The 18,376-nt window shown below is 35.2% G+C and overlaps 1 protein-coding gene across 12 annotated transcripts in view; it reads left to right on the top strand.

Annotated features, from left to right (window-relative positions):
• Window positions 1-18,376, top strand: part of NBEA (neurobeachin) — a 514,855-nt gene that overhangs the window by 398,219 nt on the left and 98,260 nt on the right. For all 12 annotated transcript variants that reach the window (XM_074859829.1, XM_074859824.1, XM_074859821.1 and 9 more), the window contains 3 exons: window positions 11,098-11,215; window positions 12,102-12,204; window positions 17,945-18,060. In XM_074859829.1, the coding sequence (XP_074715930.1) occupies window positions 11,098-11,215; window positions 12,102-12,204; window positions 17,945-18,060 (337 nt within the window). The remainder of the gene's footprint in view (window positions 1-11,097; window positions 11,216-12,101; window positions 12,205-17,944; window positions 18,061-18,376) is intronic.

The raw sequence follows: 18,376 nt of genomic DNA, 5'->3' as shown, positions 1-18,376 counted from the left end.
GTAGTAGAAATTACTCCAATTATATTCCCAAATGTTGGGATTAATAAAACAGCTTTTGTGTATGAAGTTAACAACAAAGTATTACTGGTTTATTGTCAATCTTATAAAGGATGAGATATTAGGAACAGAAACTTAAAAAAATTAAGCTCTGTAGTAGGAAAAATGTTGTCTTCTAATTACTTTTATAGATCTTAGATCATGTGCATTCTGCACTGAGTAAATCAAAAGTGAAACTGTTAAAATCCAAGACACTTGCACATATCTTCTATAGGACATCGAGTTCACATCTGTAAAAAGAGGGACATAAACCTATCTTTCTACCTGTCACGTGGTAGGAAATGCATAATGTTTAACAAAACTCTGTATATACACTTTTCTTAAGACCAATTATAGTGTCTTCAGTTATTATAATGTTAAGGATTTGCATCATGGTGCATTTGAGTCTTTAGATACTTTTTATGGCATTGCACTTTTGAATAAATATATCAGTATGCAAGTTCTAGAAAAAAAAAAAAAGACCCCGAGGATTTTGTGATGGCTTTATTCTTGGGAAAGAACGCATAACATTCTTGTGGATACCATACGTTCTTTATTCTTCAAACTATTCCTACATTTTTTGCTTTTGCTGAGTCCTAAAACTTGATTGAGTCACTTAGTGCAAAGGGAAAACTATTGCACATGAGGATGGAGTAAGCTCCCAAAGACACAATTTTAGAATGTAGAAGAACGTGAGCTTCTTCTAGTCCTTTCCAATAACTGGATGGTCAGCACACTCACCTGAAAACCAGGGAGTCTTGTTTCACTTCTTTCCTATGTTTGAAGGGAGCAGGTTGCCTTGTATGTTGGTAAACTATGACCAGAAAGCAGTGCTTACTTTGCAATCCCTACAAAAACATGGCAGGAGTCAGGGAGCTTCCCTTTCAATTGTTTAATTGGTCGTACATGTGCAGGAGCTTGTGAGGAGCTGCTTGTCACTGCCATTTCTTGGGGCAGCACACAGCTGAGGCAGCTGACGCAGCTCACTCATGCACTGTCCATTTTGGACCAGTGAGGAGCACTCCTCCAGTCCTGGACCAGTGAGGAACACTCCTCCAGCTGCGAGCTGCTCATGGAGAGCACAGCGGTGAGGTGGAGCTGGCAACACCCTTGGGGAAGGATGTCATTTGGGTTCACATACCTTTGAGATAAAAGGGAACTGAATGTGAGTTCCTATCCCAACTTCTCACTTTAGGCAACAGAGAACTTGTTTGTTTTCGTGCTGGTGTTTGAATCTAGTCCTGCAACTTTTCTCAGCTAAAACTCAGAAATTCTGTCAAATCCACCACTGTTTCAAGTTTAATAAAACTGAATTTTTCTGTCAAGTAACTATTTAATGAATAAATGTCCAGCTTTGGTTTCAAGTTACAAGCATTTATCAACACTATCTTCTCCCTGGATTTGTGAATATTACAAGTCCTTTCTTTCCATAGCTTTACTTTTGCCAAGGAGATCCAGAATGAACCAGCTGACAGAAAAACAAGCTCTCCATTTTTAATCCTGAAAAATATTTCTAGTTTTTGCTCAGATCATATCAATTTTATGTCTGTTCTGGCTTGTCCACACCACTGAAAATGTAATTTACACAGTTCTAATTGAAAAAAATTGATTGCATTTCACTGAATGTGGTGCTGAGGCAGAATTTCTCAGAGCAATTTGACTGTAAATACTGAGATCACTATTCGCCTGTTTGGATTAATCTCTAAGCATGAGATGTAGAGTGAGAATGGAAACAACAGTTCTGTTGAGATTTCTCACTAGATTTTAGTCAGATATCCCATTGTTGCCAAAGTCAACACAAAATCATCTTAAACCTTGTGAGGTAACAGGCACAATCTGCTTCAATCCTGTTGTTAACTAGAACTAATTGAGCTTTTCTACTTCAGATTTTGCCCCAATATTTGTTTCCTCAACCTCTGTGTTTTGAGTTGGACTGTGCTCTAATATGGCTTTCTGTGGCACTAGAATATATTTACCTTTTGCTTCTTCACATGTGCTCTTGACCCAGTGGGCACCATCAGCTTTATTCCCGGTTTTAGAATCCTTAAATAAGCTGAAACTTCTGCTTAAAACAGTAATTGTTGGAATGTAGTTTGGAAGTAGAGCCTAAAAAAGGCCTCTGCCTCCCTTTTCTAAAGTGGTAATGTCTAAATCTGCTACCTACCTCTTCCTGATACTACTCTTCCAAAGAATTTCAGTCCCTTGCTGGCATTTTAGGGCTCTCTTAAATTGACAATCTGTTTGCATGTTGCATAGAAGGGAAACCATGCAAAGGCACACAGATGTGTAATGCCCATAAAATGAATGATTAATAATAATTATTATTCAGAATTCTGTTTTCGCTTTTTTCCCACGTCAGTACCACTTATCCTTATATTTAAAACTATGCATGGGTGTTTCACAAAGGCAGAGCTAGAAATAATGCATTTAGAGTACATAAAATATTCTCTTTAGATTATTTTAATCCAGATGTTAACATTTAGCAACAGTGTTTCCGTATCTAGGAGCAAGGTTTTTTTAACTCTAATAACCTTACTGCGGCTGCTTCTCAAGAAGTCCCCATATCCTGTCCATTGCTTCCCTCAAACACAAAATCACAATATGCAAAACCATTTTACCAATGCAAAGAGGAAAATGGCCTGAAAATGGGCCAGCTTCAAATAATTTTTCAGATGACTGAAAATGAATGTGGGAATAAGAGCGTCAGTTCCTGTCAGCTGAGAGGGCATTGTTTTAATGGATACTGAAGAGGTATGCTGACCAGAGAAATCAAATTTAAAAAAGGTTGGGGTGAACAGAACCTCATGTTCTGTTTCAAGAAAAGGGGCCTCTTGAAAGCTTAAAAAAACATTGGAAGTAGAAGTATAAGCTGAGAAAATTTGGCAAGGAAGTAAAGCCCAAAACCACAAAAATAATATCTGCATTTTTTAGATCCCTGAAGAGGAGGAGAAAAATGAAGCAGGAGTGCCAATATTTATTTTTAAAAAAAGTTCTAAAAAAGATTTTTAAAACTGATGTGAATGGAGAAATTATAATGGCACATAATACTCAACTCATCCTGCAGAGTATAGTATCACAAAGAGCTACTTGAAGGAAAGCTTTTAAAGCTTACAAATAAAGAAACATTTTACATAGAAACATATTATAAAGAAGGGGAAAGCAGATCTTAATGTAAAGAGAAATTGAGAATGTTTTACTAGACCAAAGTATGCAAAGAAAAAATGATAACGTGGTATTTTGATAAGATTTTAGAATTGTTTACTCTTATGTGACTATTAGGCAAAAAGGATGTTCTTGAAGTATCTTAAATGTATACCAAAAAAGAAAATAGTAAGAACTCAGTCAAACACTAGGATATTAAATGAATTTGAATTGGCCCTTCTGTCTACTTACATTCTCAATTTTCCATTTCAGAAAAGCAGAATACAAGGTGTTTCATTATTTGAACTTACCTGATTTTGAAATTTCTTAATAAATGTTTTCTTTATGCATTTACATATCTTAACATGATATATCCCTTGTTACAGTGTATGCATATTTTTCCTGCTAAATCTGAAAGTTATATTCAGTACTTCATCAAACATTTTGAAATTACATAATGCTTACTCAATATGGTATTTCATAAACTCTAAGAGTCTGGTTCCATGCCATTAATGTCTGTCATTTCAAACTGTATTTAGAATACATGAAGCAATCATGCAGTCTGCCACGTACTCGTAGTGAGCTCCGTGTTGTTAGATGGTTCTGGAGAAGAAAGTTTGCTGTATGTGCACAGGAACCATGTTTTTTAACCGATGAAGAACTGCATTCAAAATTTCAAATTTTCCTTGAAGCAAATGGAGATGCTAGCAAACAGTTGTAAAAGGGAAATCCAAATCCCGACAGGAGAGAATGATTTTTAGTAATTGTTTTCATGTGTTTCTAACCTCTAAAAGTGTACAGTGATGCTAAATTATTTTCTGAATACCTATCGTGTACCTGGGTCAGGTGCATAACCGCACTTCTGTAGCTGGCTCTAGACAGCTATCTGATGAAACATCTATTCACTGTGATATGTTTTTGTGAAGTACTCCATGTTTCACTGGCAGGCATCTTCTTTTAAGTGCTGAGGTTGCAAATCTGGAAGCATCCTATAACACACTGATGTTGGGAATGTACCAGTGCCGTGATTTAACCCCAGTCAACAGCTCAGCCCCTCAGAGCTGCTCACTTATTCCCCCCTGATGGGATGGGGGAGAGAATTGGAAGGGTAAAAGTGAGAAAACTTGTGGATTAAGATAAAGACAGTTTAATAGGTAAAGCAAAAGCTGCACACGTAAACAAAGCAAAACGAGGAATTAATTCACCTCTTCCCATCACCAGGCAGGTGTTCAGCCATCTCCAGGAAAGCAGGGCTCCATCATGCAAAACAGTTACTTGGGATGACAAATGCCATAACTTTTAACATCCCTCCCAGCTTTATATGCTGAGCATGACATCATATGGTATGGAATATCCCTTTGGTCAGCTGGGGTCAGCTGTCCCGGCTGTGTCCCTTAACTTCTGCATCCCCAGCCTGCTCACTGGTGGGGTGGGGTGAGAAGCAGAAAAGGCCTTGACTCTGTGAGCACTGCTCAGCAATAACTAATGTGTCTCTGCAGTATCAACACTGTTTCCAGCACAAATCCAAAATGTAGCCCCATACTAGCTACTATGAAGAAAATTAACTCTATCCCAGTCAAACCCAGCACAACCAGATAAGTTCCATGACTTTTATGGTTACCAGGCTGTTATGAAATGGTTAATGTGAAATCAACTGATGCTCTGTGACTGAAGCGTACTATTGCTCTATTGCTTGCTATTTCAATTATAACTGTAAAGGGTAGTAGCTTTTCCCACAATGATAATTTATTTTTTCTTCCCTTCCTTGGCATCTTTTTTGTTTTCTTTCCTGCCTATTCATATACAAAAAATGATGAGGTGACCACAGATTTAGATTTTAACTTTTTCATTATGGACCTCTGAGCTCGCTTTATACAGAAAGCAGGAGATAGTTTCCACCAGACAATAGAGAGGCAAAAGACCCAAGCAGAACCTTTTGGATAGTTCATGCCCATCACAACTATGTTTGGTTATTTTTCAGGAGGGTAGTGCCAGACCGACAAAAATACATCTTTTTTTTTTTTTTCAAAGTTCACAACAGGATTTCATTGTAAAAAACAGTTTCTCAACCTTAGGGAATATTAAATATTCATTTGACAAGGATGGTCGAGGGAGCTTCAGAGGGTTTCTCTTCTCTCCTTGGCAACTGTATTCACAGAAAAGTCTGTCATGAGAAACTGTATGTGAGCTCCTGACCTGGAAATCTGGAACACCAAGGCTATTTTACTTTTGTTCATTTTGATAACATAGGTGTCAGGACTGCAGTGTAACTGAAATGAACCAAGATTTCTTCTTTCTGTCTTTTGGGACACATGAGATAGATAGACTTATAGTTGGCTCTTGCAGGTAATCTGTTTTCCAAAAGTTGGTGATGGTGAACGAGGAATGAAATACAAACAAAAATCCTATTCAGACAAAAGGACCACTGTATATGGGGATGACAAGGGCTTATTTTGTATTGGAAGCTTTGCAAGCTTAGTTAAAAAAAAAAAAAAAAAAAAAAAAAAAAAGACAAAAAGGGTACAGTGTATAGTTAATACATAAATTAGTTGTAGCTATAATTGCCAGTGTTGAGTTTGGTGAAAATTGTATCACTGGACACATATAATTCAGAACATTTAAAACACTGGAAAATAGAGAGATGTTAAAAAATTATTAAGGTTAGTGGACTATTGGAGGGGCAGATTGTGAATATACAATACATTGCTTTTAAGCATATGTCTCCAAACCTTTGAATCAAATAAAAAGATGAAGGGTTGCTTTGAGTTGGGCCACCAGGATGCAGGAGCATCCCACTAGACCTTACTCAGTCAAGACAAATCTGTTAAAATGCAGAGTGAATAATTTTTTTGAAACGCAAAAGATTGAAGTTGAAGAAGTGGGATTTTGATGTCTAAACTAAGGACATGCCAGAGCTCTTTTCTTTAATGTTCTACCTAAAATAGTGGTGTCCAGGTTACAGATAAGAGTAGCTACACTAAAGCACTGGATAAAACTGTCTTTGTAAAATGAAAAACTATCTTCAGTGGCAAAATTACATTATTCTTGGAAGTTCTTCTGGTCATTGATAAAGGAAAAAAAATGCATTTAATTTCAGGAAATGGCCATTTTATTCAGAAAGCATGACTCTGGGGATCATTTTCAGACTGTGCAAAAAAAAAAATCTATAGGAACTTTGGAATGTATCTGTGGAAATGCAGCAAAAAATTAACCAGCTCTACTATACATAAGTGCAAGGCAACCATGTCCCTTACTGCTCTTGTTGTTTGACATTATTAGTACAAATGGTAAAGAATAATGAAGGAAATCAGGGAATAAGTGCTTTGAAAATAAAAAACCCCATAAAACACAACAACAAAGTTATATTTTATGTTAATGTATATATGCATTTTGCACTAGATATAAGCAAAGCTAGACAAGTATCAATTGATGTTACATGTTACAAGTAGCAACTGATACTTTCATTGAGGAATCAGGTTAGAATTAAAATACCATGAACCAGAAATCTGATTCTAAAAGACAAATGATGAATTCCCACTGAAAATTAGTAGATTAAATTCACATACATAGGCATTGGTGAATCACCCCAAAGGGCTATTTTAAAAAAATACTGAGCAAAATACAAGCAGTAAGCAACAATTCTTTACAACAGGCTGGAGAAGTGACCATTCTTACCATAAAGTTAGTGACTGAGAATAGATAAGACTTGTACAGGTTGTTTTCCTTGATTTCCTTATAGCACCTGATTTTGTAATTATTTCATTTCCAAAAGCAATAATCAAAAGAAAAGGACCAGAGTATCCTTTTACATGCTGTGTCTGTTGCTATGAAATACCAAGAAATGGAATAAAGCAGCAAAAATAAGCCTCAATACTAAAGTGTTTCACTTGTGGACATAATCTATCAGGGGTTCTAGCATAATGGAAACTAGTATTTCTGATCTTCTGGTTAATGCAGTGCTTCAAAATTCCAGCTGTTAATTAACAATTAATTCGTTATCAATAATTGAATAATTACTGAAGTAGGTTTATGATTAAAAATGTCTTGACTCTTAATTGGAAAAAAAAAAAAAAAGTAGATATCTTGATTACCTCAGAAATAAAATTAAAATAATGGAGCCTTCATATCTGAGCCAAGTAGGAAAGCACTTCAGTAATGGTTCTGCTTCTTTTCTGTAGAACTTTCCATCTGAACATCCCAAGCTGCTTTACTAATCTAATCTAAGTAAGTGTTCCAATAGATGTTTTTCCATATTACAGAACCCTGAGATTTAGAGACTTCTCATTCACCTGTTAAGGTGACAGCTTCATCTTACTGCAGTGTATCCTAGCAAATTTTTATTCTTGGTCTACCATCTGGCCAGTGGACCTATTACTATCTTTAAAACATACTCATACTTCTGAGTAAATGAAAGGGTTTTACAAGGAGAAGTAACCTTTAAACCAAACAATTGCAGCCGATATGAAAAATGAAGAGTGTGCTCAGTTCACATGTAGACATTGTTGGTTGATTTTTATTTTACAAAAAACAGCTTATTTGAAACATATCTAGAATTCCATGCTTAATCATGAAGTTTCAACCATTAAGACATGCCTAGAACAAGAAGTCTTCACAACTGTTTTTAGGAGAAAAACTCATAAAGCTATCAAAATAACGAGCACTGACTCTAAATATAAACAACAATGAAATATTGGATGGAGCACATGGTAATTTTGGCTTCAGATAACTAGGTAACATAATTCCAGTGTCTTTTGGTGAACGAAGTGGTTATTTCCATCCTTTTATGAATAATAAAATATACAATACGTGCAGTCTGTAAAAAACGTAAAATAGCCAGGACTTCATTCATGTGATATGAAAAAGTGAAATGCTAAAAATCATCCTGGAATAAGAAACAAAAGTATAAACCTTTTAAAGGATTCTAACTCAGAAAAATGAAATTACTTTGTTTTGGTTGTTTTAACGAGAAGAAAGAATTCTGCAACAGTGTCAGTAACTTCTGCTGTGAACTGTAGATACCTAATGACGGAGGGTTTAATGCATCGGTTGAAAATGGTGTTAGATGAATATTATGGAGGATGACAAAAATGGGTAGTATATCTTGTACAGGAAAACAATACAACAGAAATACCGAAATAATTGAGATGATTTGATATCAACATGATAATCTGATATTTGTAGGACTAATAGACAGTTAAGAAGAGTGTAATTGAGGACAGTAATTGAATTATAGACTCCTTCCTTTCCTCTGATTTCCTATCCTTTCTACTGCTTTAATGGAGTGCTATCTTAAGTCATTCATTTCATAGTGGGGTAAATGTAACTCTATGAAGTTACAATTGCTTTATACTTGAGTAAGAAGAGGAGGAAGAAAGAGGCAACCAGTGTGTGGTCAGTATACAATGTGCTTTTAGTGTTGATCTATAATAACTAAACTATGGTATATATCAAAACATTGGAAATGTATTACTGTGAATCATCTAAAATGTTAATACAGAGGATATAGTTAGTATTAAACATTTTTCTTTAGAAAAAAGTAGGACAACTAGAAACATTTTTGAAACAAAATGTGAATTCCTGAAGCATGGTGTTTTGTCAAGGAACTAATTCTTTAGCAAATCTGCTGACTGCTGTAGATCTGGTTACAGCTATATACATTTCAAACTCCTCTCTCTGGAGACTGTTCTCATCTTTTAGCTTTTCAAACTTGAGTGTTTTCCTCCCTGTTTCCTCTCTGTGTCTTAAGGACCCATGTATTTACAAAAATTACGTATCAGATAGCAGCAGAATACATTCAAAGAAGAAGGGTGCTGAAATCTTCACAGTCATTGTTCTTAACCATCTGAATTTCACATGCACGATACCACCTGTATCCTAGCATCTGATCTCAATGAAAGACTGAAGGAAAATTTGGTTTATTTAGCTCATCAAAGAGAAATCTAAGCAGTAACTGGATCAGAGTCTGTAATTACTGACACAAGGAAAAGTTATCTGATACCAGAACACTCTAATCTCATATAAAAAAGGTGTCACGAGATCTAGTGGCTAGAAGCTAAAGTCAACAGAGTTCAAATTAAAAATAAGGTGCAGATTTTTTAACCATTGCAAGAATTTAGCATATGAAGTAGTAATTCCACAGCTGGCCTGTGACTGAATGGAGGGAGTGTATAGTCTCTTCCATGTGTCTGGGGGATCTTCAAAGAAATCAAGCCCCTTCCCTTATTCAGGGCTGTGTTTAGTTAGTGTGGAGAGCTGAGGTGAATGAAACAGTACCATCAGCCACAATGTTGCTCTAAGTTTTGTCTGTAACTTCTCATGTAGACATTACAGACAGTGTGTTCCTCTGTCCAGTTTTTGTCAAGGACAGAACTAACATTTAATGCTCTTCAGTGTGCTGAAGCACATTTGTATTGCTGCTGTTGTTACTGTCATTTCCGAAATAGACTCATCATGGTTATGAGAAAAAAGTTACGGAGAACAAATTAACAAAAATCCATGGAACTCATTTAACACCAAGTGTACAAACTTAAATTAGCTTTTTCATATATGAAGACATGTTACTAACTTGAAGCTACATCAGTGAAAAAGCTGAAGGAATAAAATTTCTGTTACCTCAAGCATGAAGGATCGTTGACAGCAGCAACATATGGTCTCTCTAACATTTCCCTATTCAGAAGTTGGGGGAGGTCATGATTACAGAAAGCAAAGACCTCAACTGAGTGACTAAAGCACCGCAAGCTGGTATACCAACAGCTTCTGTGTAACTAATGGTGAACAGAGAAGTAGTCTCTCCAGTCTGAAATCTTCTTTTTGCATTTCCCTTTAGTGAAGGTGTTCATTGCATTTCATTGTTTCACTGAGGCTGCAACTCTCTTAGTGACTGCAGCCTAGGGGAAGGCACAGTCTACAGAGCCTGAGAAATGCAGCTGGGTGTAGTGAGGGCATGGTCCCCATACCAAACAACTAACTCCTCGTAGGATGAAGTGTCAGGGTCTCAGCTATGGGCAAAACCCACTTGAGCAGAGGTGGAGGGCTGAAGGCAGCCTTCCAGCTGATGAGGAGAATTGGAAAAGGGTTGTTCTACAATGCATGATACTGCTAGAATGATAACTCACAGATGAAATTAGTTAATAAAGCTGTTACCTCAGTAAATTGTGTCTTTTTGTCTGTTTTCCTGAACATCCAGAACAGTGAAAGATTGAAAAAGATCATTTAAGTACTAGTATCTCATCTTAGACCAATAACTTCAACTGAGAAACTTACTAACTGAAAAAGCACTGCTGATTTTTAACTACTTTATTTTAAAATATTTTTGCATTAATTTTAAAATGCAAAAATACAAATTTTTAAATTTTGTTCATGGTTTGGAATATTAGATGTACTTAACTTCAGAAAAATTATTGTATTGACATACTGTTATAGCTAATTTCTGTATTTATTAATGGAACGGAGGGAGATCTAATTTATGACCCTGAAATGGATGTGAATAGCAAATGATATTATTTTGGTTGTACTTTGCACATAGCCTCAGAAGTAAATCTGTTATGCAATACATAACTGACAACTGTGTCATGCACACTGTTGGAAGAAAATACAGCTAAGCATAATTGCAACTGTGTCCATTAGCCTATGCTTACTTGTAGAGTTTGTGGGTTTTTGAGGAAAATAAGTTGATGTGACTCATAAGAAATAGGTCTTAGGAATATCAGGTTATGGTACTTACTGATACTCTTCTAAAAGCTATACTTCATTGCATTTTTTAAAAACATTTAAGTTCATGTTTTAACTCACGGTTTTTAAGTGTTAAAGAGATATGATAACTTAATTGTACTTCATTGATGGGTTAAGTTTACTATGTTCTTATGCAATATTTTAATGAAAAACTCCTGCTGATAACTGTCACCTTGACTTTCTTTAAAGGTCCTTGCCTATACAGAAGGCCTTCATGGAAAATGGATGTTCAGTGAGATTCGGGCTGTTTTTTCAAGACGTTATCTTCTCCAGAACACAGCTTTGGAAGTGTTTATGGCAAACAGAAGTATGTCTTTGTTTATTTTGTTGCATTAAAATGTACTAGTAGTTATTTTGTGTGTTACTTATTAATCTTAGAATTTAAACTCTGTGCTTCCTTTGGTGAAGTGCTTATGTCTGTGTTCAGTAATGCTTACTCTTGCATGTATTCATTGCATTTTGTATTAAAATCAATCACATAAATCAATCTCACTGATTTCTGTGCAGCAGTGAGATTTATTTATAAAAACAGATCATTGAAATTGGTAAATTCTTCAAATATTTGTTAGGAAGTTTGCTTTTTCTATGATCTTACCCCTCTCCTTCATTTTCTGTAAATACTTTACTGAAATATCTAAAAGGATATTTCCTTTTCTAATTATAAACTGAGTTAAAGTAAAAAGGACCAGATCAATAAATGAATCCACTCAGTTTTTTCTGTGCGCTACTCTGAATCCCAGTTGAATGGTTGGTGAGGTGTGTCAGTAGTCTTTTGCCCCAGGGAGCTCTAATGTAAGTTTTGATTTAAACTGGAGAGGGAATTAAACAATTTCTGGTCCTCTTTTTTGTAATGCACCAGTTAGAAGACCGAATGCCATGCCATCTACTGAACAGTTTCCCAGCCTGATAAAAGGTTACATGGGTTAATGGTAAGCTGCGGTTCTTCTGAAGCATACCTTACTCAGGTTTTCTGCAAAAGGGGAGACTTATTACCAAGCCGTTAACCAGCTAATGATACATAGGTGTGAAGTATGCTGGGAGTTTCTGTTCTAACTTGGATCTTCAGGAGGATAAAAGTGGAACTGACTTCTCTTCCTAAATAAAAACCAAAGAGCATTTTTTAAATATATGCAGGTGGAGAAACATACTTCTGCAGGTGGTTTACTAGTCCGTATTTTCTCTTCTTCATTTAGCTTCTGTTATGTTTAATTTTCCTGACCAAGCAACAGTGAAAAAAGTTGTGTACAGTTTACCACGTGTTGGAGTAGGAACCAGCTATGGTTTGCCACAAGCCAGGTAATTTAATTAAAATAGTTTCTATATTTTGTGTTTATTATGTTATACAAATGATATTTTTAAACATGTCAATACTAAAACATTATTCCTGTCATGAAAACAGATTTTGTCATTCTTAAGGTTAGTTTGAGAAACAATACGCTGTACTTACTATACATCCTGTTATTATGAATAGAAGTAAAAGTATTGTAAATTATATCTTTTTAATTACAGGAAATAAGTACCTTCCAGTGAAGGACCAGAAAAAAACTTACACCTTATCTCTTCAGAGTCTGCTTTCAGTCAGGTTTTATAAATGTATAGACAAATGTTGATCTTGCTGTGATTGTTATGCAGGACATGGTACTAAACTTGACTGAAAATTATTTTTTATATATATCTTCTCACTCACCTTTTATATGAATGTGTAAGGGTTTTACTTCATTGCTCATCAGTATAGTAGCTATGTTGCAATTTCCAAATTTCTTCCATTCATTAGTATAATGCATTATTCTTCTGTTTCCAAAATTAAGGAGGATATATATTTTGTAAAAGACCAACTAAGGTTCAGTTTTAGAGATTTTCACATACTATGGACAAGTACAGTTTTTATTATCTCATCAACATCAATATCAAATCAGCCTTTGGTCAGAAATAAGGCTGGAACTTGTCAGATCCTATACTATAAAAGCATTCATATTTCAGTGATGGGTGAAATGATCTTCATGTGTACTTCATTGAGATGGGGGGAGGGAAAATTTCCTGCCTCCTTTTTTTTTTTTTTTTAGACCTAAAATTGTTTTGAGAGTGTAAGAGAAAGTTTGGTGAAAAATGTTTAGGCACAGGATTAATTTCTGGTCAAAATCAAAGAAGAACAAATAAATATAAAGGAGTGAGGAAACAGCAGGAAATTCACAAAATGTGGTGCTTTGGGTTCAGATCTCCATTTGGCTTGACTTGGCCAAAAGCCAATTACTTAATCATCAGTGTAATGCCTGGGATGTGTCTTTCTCTTTCTTTAAGTCATTTCCTACAAACTAAAACTTCATATTGTCCTTGTTTTATCCCAGTGCAGAATGTGGAAATACTCTGAAATGTCAAAGCATTTGTAGGATTGGAGAACTATTTCATTCCCAGCTGAACATCATTCCCTGTCATGAGCTCAAGAGTCTCATGATGCTTAAGGCTTGATCTCCTGAATGTGCTGAAGTTCTTAGGCAAACTGCCAAATTTCTCAAGTTTTCACTGAGATCAAGGGGAAGTTGGGGCATTTCTTTGGAAGGTGCATCTTGTTAATATTTGCATTGCTCTTCCAAATGCTCAAATTAAAGGAATTGCTGTCTCTAAATGGAAAGTAATAGTATTGCTTTCTGAAATAAAAATGGCCACATGTTCTAGAACAAACAAAATGCAAATTTCTCAATCAGAATTTCATATCTACAGTGACATTTTTTACTTTTGAAATTCATATCCTTTGTGCATTATTCAGTGAATAATTGTCTGAAAAAGTTTGTTGATACATAATTATTTGGAAAAGTTTCAGCTTCAATATTATATGCAGTTATTTCCATACCTTTTTGATTAAAGTTCAAGTTGAATCGAAAATGGGCTTGCTAGCCTTCAGAATAAATCTGGCATATGGTAGCAAAGTTCGTTTTTCTTTCTTGTTTTTGCATAATCATGGTATGATTTATGCACAATAAAGACCCTGTAATCATGTTTTTTCCTTTTTTTTCTGTCTACATACCCTTACTGTCTTCAGTAGGATTGCAAGTGAAGTAACTGAGGGAAAATCTGGCTTTATAACTGCTCTGCAATTAATATTTTATTGATGTTAGAATATAGTTTTCCTTCCTATGAATATGCTCTGGAATGCTAATTTTTAAAAATATGCTTATTTGTATAACTAACATAAGGAGAAATTATGCTGAGTAACCAAAAGGAGCTGCTATGCTGAGTAAAATGTTATACTTTCTTTATGGCCCATTTTCCAGATTAAGCTGTACTTTAAAATATTTTTAAAAAAACAAGTCTTTCTGGTTGTTTTGGTTAAGTTCTTTAGTTTTATTTTTGTAACTAATATTTCCTCTCGGATACTACTCTGATAAACATTTCATCTAAAGTTAATTACATTATCGTAAAGAATTGCATTCATGATGGAAACATTCTGAAGGAGTAATTTACTTTTAATGCAGTACATGGATTTTAAGTGCATTTCTGTTTTCATAGGGAAATCCTGCAATTAACAAAGATGGAAGGAAATTGAAGGAAAAACCAATATTTATCATATTCTAATGGCACAAAGCATTAGAAGCAGGCAAACTGGTATCTCTTCCCAAGACTGTTACAGACCTGCTGTTCTGAGCAAGTCTCCAGTTTGCTTCTTTGCTACCTTTCCCAACAGCCTGTCTAATGCTTTGATTCAACAAAACATCCAAACCTGTACTTAATGTTACAAAGAAGTAATTACATCCTTAAAATTAGTCACATGTTGAAGACTTCAGTCTGATTTGGTAATCAAATTCATCTGTCTTTGATAAATGCATTTTCACTGTTCCTGAAACATGTTGCATTGATTGTAGTTTGCTTATGACCTAGCCATATGATACAACTGGGCAGACAGTACTGTGCCTTTTATTTAACTTATTTCTACAGCTCCATATGATTCTACATAGGTAGAGTAATATCCGCATCTTTACAATACTATTAGCAGACCACTTTTTAGGGTTCTAACACCTCAGGTGTAATTTACTGATGCACTTTCTTGAGGGTAACATCACAGCGTAGAAACCAACTGTGAGGTGCCTGATGATTTTGTAAGTGTACAGAGATCAAAGAACTGGTAAACGATACAGTATCATACTTCACCACTAAACATGTGCTAGCACCTTTCACTGAAATTCTGTGGGCTATTAATGCATTGGGTAAAACAATGGCTCCAGTTATTAAAGCTAAGAAATACAAATAAAGAAGCTTTGCTGGAAGAAAGCATATTTTGGCTGGTATGGTAACTATATTCAACGTCAGCTCAGCACTAGCACTTATTCCACATCAGTAGCTTGATGATGGATTTCCAGATCTTGGTGTAGCTGGTTGCAGAGCTTGGATTTTGGGAAGGGAGAGAGGTAGGAAAACTAAGATTTGATGTCATCAAAGCATAAAACCTCTTTTAGAACTTTGATTAAAAGTGAATATTGATGAATCTCTTGGCAGAAGCCAGTGACTTTCCCAAGTCTTTTTTTTTTTTTTTTTTTTTTTCTGAACAGGAGCAACACAACAGAAAACATGCAGGTGCTACTTTTTTTACAAGATACTTAAAGATTGTATTGTAGCTAACTAAATTTAAAGTAATTGTGAAAGGGAGTGGATCATGCTCCACATATGGGATATATAACATCCCTTCCCTTAACAAAATGCCATGACGTGTTTTCTAAACATTTTTAAAGCATACAAAGCTTGAAAAATTGGATCATCCCCTTGTACATCAGAGAGTCTTCTGCAGATTCCATTTTGAGTAGGTATTTCATGGTTCTCTACTAGCAAAGGAAGCACATTCATTTATACATCTTCATACTGGTGATGGCATATCGAAGGAAAGAAGTGGTTTGATCAAAGTTGGGTGGATTTAGCAAAACACAAAACAGTGGGTCTTCCTGTGTTAACTGAAACAAGCAGGTGTGGAACCAATTTATTGTGCATAATTTTTTCCAGTCTCTGCTGAAATAACTATGAATCTTTCAAACACCTTAGATATAGAGTAAATAAGGAGCTTTTTTAGTATATTTTGATTTTCTGTAGAGTTTGCTCAAATCAGGCATTCAAATGCAAAGTCCAGCACTTGACAGTTTATAGATTTTTGAGTCTCCCTGGGAGATTGTGGGTAAAATCTAAAAGCAGTTACTAAGCTGTACTGATACATAAATGTTGTTTTGTCATGGGAGGAACAGAAAGTCTGTGACAAATGCTTTGTAAATTTAATGATCTCTTTAGTATTTTTATTTTCTGTATTTATTAATTTGTGTGTAGCATTAGTCATAGTTTACTGGGAACAATATGTCTTTGAGAGTTCCACTGTAAAAGTAATTGTTATCCTATAAAATTCAATCTAAAGTATGATTACATTCAGATAATTGTTTTGATAAATTGTTCAGAAGAAGCATAATAGAAACAACTTAAAAAATTTTTGTAATGTCTCCTGTATACTAGTAAAGTGTATTTACCACTGGCATCCTAGAGTCTACTGTAAAATAAAGCTAACCAAGCTGGCAAGACTTAACAGAGATTTTTAAAAAGAGAAGTGTACCTACACTTGAGTGGTCATTTTTGTATGCCCAATTTGTAAGCCTAAGTATGGCAGACATTGACAACCTACACATTGACAATTTAGACATTTAATTGTGATAATTTAATTGTGATCATTCTTTCTCCAGAAGTAGGATTTAGTGCGTGGGTAGGAGTATGTACATGTATCTTTAGAAATAGATGGTCCACAAATTTGTAATTTGACACCTTGTATATGACTTTATTTTAAGAAAATACTCAGCATTGAGAGTCTAGAAATAGTACACTTAGTGTGCTTAGTGTGCAGCTGAAAGCTGAAGCTTTGGGTCCCTATTTACTCTTGACAAGCTATATAAATACTAGGTGCATTCTTTAAATGCATTAATAGGCTACACATTAGAGATCCTCTTTTTTTTTTTTTAACAGGTATAAACATTTTCTCTGTTTTGATCCATTTATAAGATTTAAGTTTCTGTAACAAAAAGTATATGAGGAGATGAATTTTTCTTCTTCCAAAGATTTTCCTTTTCTTTTTTTCAGCAAGGACTGTTTTCCCTAGAAACGTGTTGTGAGCAGTGAGACTATTTCTGCTTGTTGCAGATTTTTTTCTTTAATGCATTAGTGTAGACTGAATCTAGTCCCCTATATTTTACCAGCCAGGGGCAGTATATACAATGGGTAATTTAGAACTTGGTGCACAGTATTTGGTTATTGTGATGTTGTCAAATTCAATATAGAAGAGCTGAAGTTTTCTGCTTTTCTCTTCCTTGGCACAGTAGTTTGGTTCTTTCTCCCTTATCCAGTCATTTAAGTTTTAGAAAATGTGTGGAAATTGAGTATCTTAGAGTCTTCTACTCCTTTTCCAAATTTGAATGAAATGCAATTCAGAAGTTATTGTGGAGAGACAGGCAGATGGACATGTGAGCAGATAACTGAATAAACCTTGTTTCTTTCAGAAACCAGGCTATAAATAGAAATCTCAAAGCTTACTGCGATATAGGAAGGGATCATGGGTAGCTCACCATGGAGGAGGTGTCCAAACTGTGGAATAAATATCTTCAACCCATGTGCTGGAAATACATGGCACTTTAATCTATCACTCACTCACCTTAATGAACTTATCTCAATGTATTCTTTTGAAACAGGGAAATGGTATTCCTCTTTTATTCCTGCTGGACAAGCCAGGCACCAGGAGGTCTGCAGTTTCTTTTACTTCTAGTCTTTTAACCAGATTCAGAATAAAATAAGGCCCCAAATATATTATTCTGAATTATTACAGTGCTGTAGTACTGGTAAAATTAAATACAGATTTTAATTTTAGTAATTTCTCAAATAAGGGTAATAGTGTCTTCTTGACTTCATTAAACGAAATAAAAAAGCCTCTGAGAGAATCTGAAATTAATCACGCTAATAACATTGCCCTACATCTTAACATTTAATGAGGCTCTTAAAAAAATAATTCTTTAAATGTATTTCCTAGGAGAATCTCTCTGGCCACTCCCCGACAGCTTTATAAATCCTCCAACATGACTCAGCGCTGGCAGAGACGGGAGATATCTAACTTTGAATACTTGATGTTCCTCAACACTATAGCAGGTAAGGCTTCCGACTCTTTAATCCTTCATAATATGTTTATGTTTGTTAAAGTCTTAAGCACCATGACTTGATAGAATACATTTATCCCTCTAGAATTCAGCTGCAGCTTTATGATAGATTCTGAAACACACACATTAAATTTTGTCAGAAAATGCACAACCTATCACTGAGACTTTAGATTCATGTATTGTTGTGGAGGCTGTTCCTTGCTCCCCTTCTGCCATTTCCTCTGCTGACAGCTTTGTCTGAAGCTTTATTAGAGTCAACAAACCATTGCCAGAGAGTGTCTGGAAATAATAATGGGAAAATGTAATTT

Source organism: Strix uralensis, chromosome 2 (genome assembly GCF_047716275.1).
Source record: "Strix uralensis isolate ZFMK-TIS-50842 chromosome 2, bStrUra1, whole genome shotgun sequence".
NCBI classification, from domain to species: domain Eukaryota; kingdom Metazoa; phylum Chordata; class Aves; order Strigiformes; family Strigidae; genus Strix; species Strix uralensis.
Note: the sequence above shows the minus strand (reverse complement) of the source record. Positions and strands in the feature narration are given on the sequence as shown.